Source organism: Leptonychotes weddellii, unplaced genomic scaffold (assembly GCF_054177405.1).
Source record: "Leptonychotes weddellii isolate Sample4059 unplaced genomic scaffold, ASM5417740v2 HiC_scaffold_10197, whole genome shotgun sequence".
Lineage (NCBI taxonomy): Eukaryota > Metazoa > Chordata > Mammalia > Carnivora > Phocidae > Leptonychotes > Leptonychotes weddellii.
Window position 1 is genome coordinate 1,702 of NW_027678472.1, and position 5,892 is coordinate 7,593.

At 54.7% G+C, this 5,892-nt stretch overlaps 1 protein-coding gene across 1 annotated transcript; it reads right to left on the reverse strand.

The window, feature by feature from the left end:
* Positions 1 to 710: 710 nt before the first annotated feature.
* On the reverse strand, positions 711 to 5,457 carry LOC115944997 (A disintegrin and metalloproteinase with thrombospondin motifs 17-like). The gene is made up of 2 exons (XM_081809471.1): positions 4,814 to 5,457; positions 711 to 3,648 (listed from the first exon to the last, which is right to left on the reverse strand). Exons 1-2 carry the CDS (start codon positions 5,094 to 5,096, stop codon positions 3,479 to 3,481), a joined length of 453 nt encoding a protein of 150 aa, XP_081665597.1. The 5' UTR covers positions 5,097 to 5,457; the 3' UTR covers positions 711 to 3,478.
* Positions 5,458 to 5,892: the final 435 nt, after the last annotated feature.

Genomic DNA, 5,892 nt, shown 5'->3' on the forward strand with positions numbered 1-5,892 from the left:
GGCTGCTCCAACATTCAAAGGAGGCGCTCTCTGTCGAATGGAGCTCCAAGTTCTTGGCTGGGGAGCTCTTTCTCCTTGATGCCAGAAGGAGATGAACCGCCTCCCCCCACCCAGGAGAAGGAGCAGTGACATCCCTGCTCCTCGTCAAGCCCAGACAGGGTCCCACAGTGTGGTACCCTTGCCGTGTCCTCAGCCTGGGAGGACTGCCGGACCAGGGCTCCGCCTCACCCCTGCACAAGGAGGGAAGCTGAATGGACCGTCGGCAGGGTGGGGGAGGAGGGGGCTAAAGGTGGCAAAGCAAGGTTGTAGGGAGCAGGTGCCCGTTCTGGCATGCCCAGGGCCCAGTCTGCGGGGGCCCCGCACCAGGGGTCACTGTACCCCCACGGAGGGGCATGGGCATCTCTGCGAGCGAGGTAACCGCCGCTCTGTGTCAGAGAGACTCACGGCACAGCCGTCAGGCCTTCCTGTCCCCACCCAGGGCTTTGCAGCCACACTGGGGTGAGGCCCGGGACGGGATGATTTGTTAGTGCTTGCTCGGGGAGGCCAGCCACCCGCCAGAACTGCATTTACCAGCGACCTCTGACACCGTCCACAGCTGTGGTCGGGACGCCGTTCCAGGCGAGCTACGGGACCACATGCCGAAGGACAGGCCTCCCTCTGTCAGCGCTCGAGGACTGGTTTTTGTCTTTTACTTCACAGACAGCTTAAAATTGTTATGGAAAAACATTTTATTAAAACATGTTCGACTCACTTCCAATGAAATGATTAATTTTTCATTTACAGTGGTGTCCAATGTTTGTCTTCTGTTCTTTTTTTTTCTTTCAAAACCAGCACCAAAAAGTAAAACAACAATACCACGGGTACAGTACGTAATGTAAGTTAACTAATGGAAAATATATACATTGGACTCTGAAATGAAGAAAAGAGAGCAAAGCAATGATATTATTGCTGCCGAGGATCTTTCCCTGTGTTCTGATAATATCAAGCCATGGTCAAGTGAGAGGGTTTCATTTGTACCCACAAAAGTAGCACCATAAGGTCGTAAGACTCTGCAGTTAGTAACACATTCGTGCAATCAAAAAGGTACAGTACTTGAGTGACAGTACAGGGTAGTGTTAATAAAGAAACGTCACTGTTGCGATCACAGGGTTTCAAGGTCTTCTGTACAAGAGCGTCAGGCTGGCTTCGCTGACATTGGTCATTGCTTGTGCCATAAACAGAAGGCGGGCTGGGGGATTTCAGAGCAACAGTGCTCTGGCATGAGCTAAAAGAGGTCAAGAAAGACACCGACGTTGGGGGAACCAACGGGGTGTTGAATAAGAACCAAATCAGTTATCTGCCTTTTGAAGGTGTGAGGCCCTTGCCAGATGCATCCAGTGGATACGGTCAAGGGACCCAGTGGGGGGTAATTCAGAGGCACCAGGGAAAGGGCTCGCCTCTGGGCTTGCCCAGCTTGGGTACGAGGGTGCGCATGAGCAAACCAGGCTGCCCTGGCTTCCTTAGCTGGCCATCCCGGCTCTGCTCCTCAGTGTCTGAGGCTGCCATCTTTCTGATGTTTTGTGGTGAAGCTTAGCCCGCTGGGGGCTGGGGGGAACACGGAACCCTAGCTCCCCAAGAATTTGAGTGTTTTGTGGAATGGGGTTTGTGGGATTCTGTTGGTGGCCAAGCCTGAGCTGGGGAGGATAGCATTTTGCTCAGGCTCCGGTGCAACCACTGGGGGTTGGGGGGGGGTTACGCTGCAGGGCGGATCACTCCATCCTGGCATTCTTTCAGTCTTTTACACACAGCACTCAAGCAGGTTTCTTGATACTTCTTGTTGATTCGAGTGGAACCGCACACATTTCTTGTCATCCCTACCACTTCTCTGTCTGTGGAATATGAAAAATCATACACTGAAACAGCCTTAAGCTAGCCCTAAAGTTGTGACATCATCAAAAACAAAAGCAGATACATGAACACAGCACCAATAAATCAGGAAGTCCTTGGAGCTGACCCCAGGAAGATCGACATACATGAGGCCCCCTGGCCGCAATCAGAGAGGCAAAGGCGGGGGGTTTATCACGGTAAAGTCCTTGAACGTAAGCACCATCAAACACCCACCAAGTCGCTGAGCGAAACAGGCCTCCTGGCATCTAGAGTCTCTCCCTCCCAGCTCCCCAAGCGGGCAGGGTCCCACCGTCTTCTGTACTCTTGTCGTTTGTCCAGGCTTCTGGAGAGGGCGCGGCTCTGTTTTGAGGGGCTGCTGGAGGGAAAGACTTTCTTCGTGCTTTTCTGAGACTCATCCTTGCCTTACTAAGAAGATAGGTCAATGACAACAGCGTGACAGTGATGGGTCCCGCAAGGTCTGGGCTATGGGAAGGCGCGGTGGTTGTGCAGCGATCCTGGCCGGGGGGCCCTCCTCCACGGATCCTGGCACACCAGGCTGAGTGGCTTCTGGAGGAAATCAGTCCCGGGCTAGGGCGAAGTAGCCAGAGGTTCTAGAAAGAATCAACTTTAGGTAGATGGCCAAGGTCAACGGGAAGCAAAGCTTTACGAAGTACTGCCTGGAGTAGAGGCTCCCAGAAGGTAGAGGGGCCCTACACCCCGGATGAAGCTGTCCTGAGCTCACCTTTATGCCAGGAACCAGTCCCATCCCCCAAATTAACATACATCCCATTTCATAGCACCTTGAAGAAAGACTTTCTGTTTCCTGATGCGGTGGACAGTATAGAAATTAAATGCCTCCCCAAACCCAGACACTTCCAGAATATTCTCCCCAACACAGGTGGTATGCAGAACTACGTGGCCTTGGCATCCTTGGCTGATAGAGATTCAAACTGTCAGGGACAAGACTTCCAAGATGAGGCCCACGATCTAGAGAACATGTTTTCAGAGATGCGCCGGGAGGCAAAGTGCTGACTCTTGTGTGGTCAAGAAGGGCTCCGGCAGCCTGGTCCTCTCAGGAGAAGCCATTAGCAGAGGCTTGCTGACATCTGTCCTTCCTTCCAGGGTGCCGCCGGCTTTCAGAATAAAGCCTGTTTTAATGTAAAATGTCTCCTTTGGGGGATAGTCCCCCCATGGCACGTCAAGCACCGGGAATTCAAACGTCAAAAGAAAGCCAAGACGGAAGTGCTCAATGACGTCTCTTTCTTTCGACAACGGTCTGTCAGAGGTGTTCCCTTTGAGGTACACGGAACCTTAGAAATGACAATAATTTTGTGACTCATGCCTATTTTTTCCTTACTGTAGAAAGCCATCCAGTGGCTGTTAACAATATATTAAGTACAAAAGCGCTAACAGCAAACGTCAAGTCCACGCTCAGGTTCTAAACGGTTGGATTCCTGGGACAGCCTTGTGGGTGAGTGGCGGTGTGCTCTGGGGGAGGGGGGGGGTCCCGGCCGCAGGACCGGTGTGCTCTCAGGTGGGCAGGCTTTCCGCTAGCCATGTCATCGGGATGCAGACCACGCGCGGGAGCGCCGGGGGACCGCTGGGCCCCGTGTCATGAGCTCGGCAAGGGTGGTGGTGGCTGGCGCATCTTGTTTGCATAGAAGTCCCTGCACGTCTGACAGCAGCGTTGGTACCACCGCATGTCCTGGCAGAGGTTCTTTTCTCGGATGACCCGGCAATACACCGTCCACTGGTCCCGTGTGCATTTGTAGGTCAGAGCGGCTAAGGGGATGGTGGGGAGAGAGAGAGCCCAGGGGTTACGGATGGCATGGGGACATCCTGATGCATGCACAGAGAGGGCTCGCGGGCTGACCCACTCTGGGGCTGCCCTCGCTCACATGCTGGAGCCTTGCACGGACTCGAGGAAATATGCCCCCTGCCAGGGCCACGTGATGTCGCTTTTTTCTGCAGGGCACGCACTCCTGTGTCTAACCTGACCACCTGGCAGAGCATGGCAGTCTGGCTGCTTCCTCGGGGCAAGGGCACTGCGCACCCCGCTTCTCAGCTAAGCAGCACCCACTGGTACTTTTTGGCGAAGGACGCCACCACTGCTGGCATTTATAAGACAGGATGACATGGGGCAGTGGGCCTCAAAGGGCCCATCGAAGCAGAAGCTCACAGCGCAAGCAAGTGGCCTAAATCTCCTTCAGGGTCATCCTGCGGAGAGAAGGTCCTGCCGGAGGGAGGTCTCTGGAGCACCCCAAGGAGGTTTGTGCATGCAGAGCTTGCGAGTGCCCCTCCGCAAGCTCAAAGACCACCCCCCCTCCAAGTAAAACAACTTAGAAGCCCCCTTTGTGCTGGTTGCATTCCAGCATTAGGGAAGGGGGCTCTGGGGAGGAAAATATTCCTTAGGGATTTCTATTTGGAAAAGCAGAGACTGTTAAAAGGAACCATTAAATTCGTGTTAAATGTTCCTCTTCTCCCTCCCATGCCACTGAATTCAAGACTCCAACCTATCACCACCTCTTTCTTCTCGAGCATCAGCTTAAGGAACATCACCAAGGTTTCGTGAATGACACCCCAGCTCCTTCATTTCTGGAAGAACGCCCCTCCCCTTGCACTCCTCATGCACAGGAGCCCCAAAACCTTAACGGGGAGCCATCCGCCTGTGTTCCTCACTGTTGGCAGAGTGCCTAGCTGGGCGCTCTCGGTGTTGTGTCTGAGGTCGCCGCTCGCAGACATCTTTTTCATGACAAAGAATGAAATCCCACCTCTGAAACCTCTGACATTCTACAGAGCTGACAGGCGTTGGCCTCTCCGGGTTTTGGATAAGCCCCGAGGTGGGGGTGGGGGGCACCTTCTGGCTTCTAGAACCACTACCCCCCCCAGGGGGGGACTCACTGGCTGGGGGCGGCAGCGCCCTCCCCAGCAGCCTGGGGCCACTCACCGAGGCGAGGGGAGGTGATGGTGTTCACGTTGATCTTGTCATTGCAGACCTCCTGGTGGCATTGTCTGTAGGCTGCCGGCTTCAAGAGGGCGGGGCACTCGTTGCCATGGCGCCCGGTGACCTTGTGCATGCACTGCACCACGCGGGACTGAAGGCCCTTCCCACAGGTCGAGGAGCACTGCCGGAGACAGGGACGGTCTGAGCTGGGGCCTAACCTGGGCCGAGCGGCCGTGACCATGGCTCCGCGAAGCAGCCGCCCCCGCGCCTCGCCCCTGCCTGTCATTCCCAGGTGCTTGGAGTATTGCAGGACGCGCGAGCTTGGCTGCACACCAGCTGCCTGGCGGAGGCCGGTTTCAAGATGTTATGGACTGAATGTTCTTTGTCTCCCCAAATCCACATGTTGAAGCCTTAGCTCCCAATGGGATGGGTTTTTTTTTGGGGGGGGGGCACTTTGGGAGGTAATTAGGCTTAGATGAGGTCATAAGGGCAGAGCCTCCATGATGGGATTAGTGTCCTTATAAAAAGAGGAAGAGGGACCAGAGCCCTTCTTCCACCGCGTGAGGACACAGTGAGAAGGCAGCCTTCTGCGAGCTAGGAAGTGGGCCCTCACCAAGAACCAAATCGGCCAGTACCTTGACCTTGGACTTCCCAGCCTCCAGAACCGGGAGAAATAAATGTATGTTGTTTAAGCCCCCGCCCCCCGCCCCGCCCCTGTCTATGGTATTTCATCTCAGCAGCCCAAGCTAAGACACAAGACAGTTGCTGAAATATTAATTTACGAGGCTTGCATGTCACTTCCCACCCTCTCTACCCCTGTTCCAAGCAGAAAGCTGGGCTTCCAAATTCTTGAGCTGGCGCACAGGGTGGCTTGGTGGCTGGGCATGATGACCTCAGGCGTCTCCCCAGCGCTCTGTGCTACGTGAGGCTCTGGAGTCTTCCCCTGGCCTTGGTTATAGAGGGGAGCTCAGTCATGGGCGGGGTTGAATTTCCCGCCAGGTTGGAGAGTTGGGGCCCAGAATTAAGTGGGAGAAAAGGAAGTGCAACCTTTCTTGCATCATGGAGTCATGGAGTCACATATT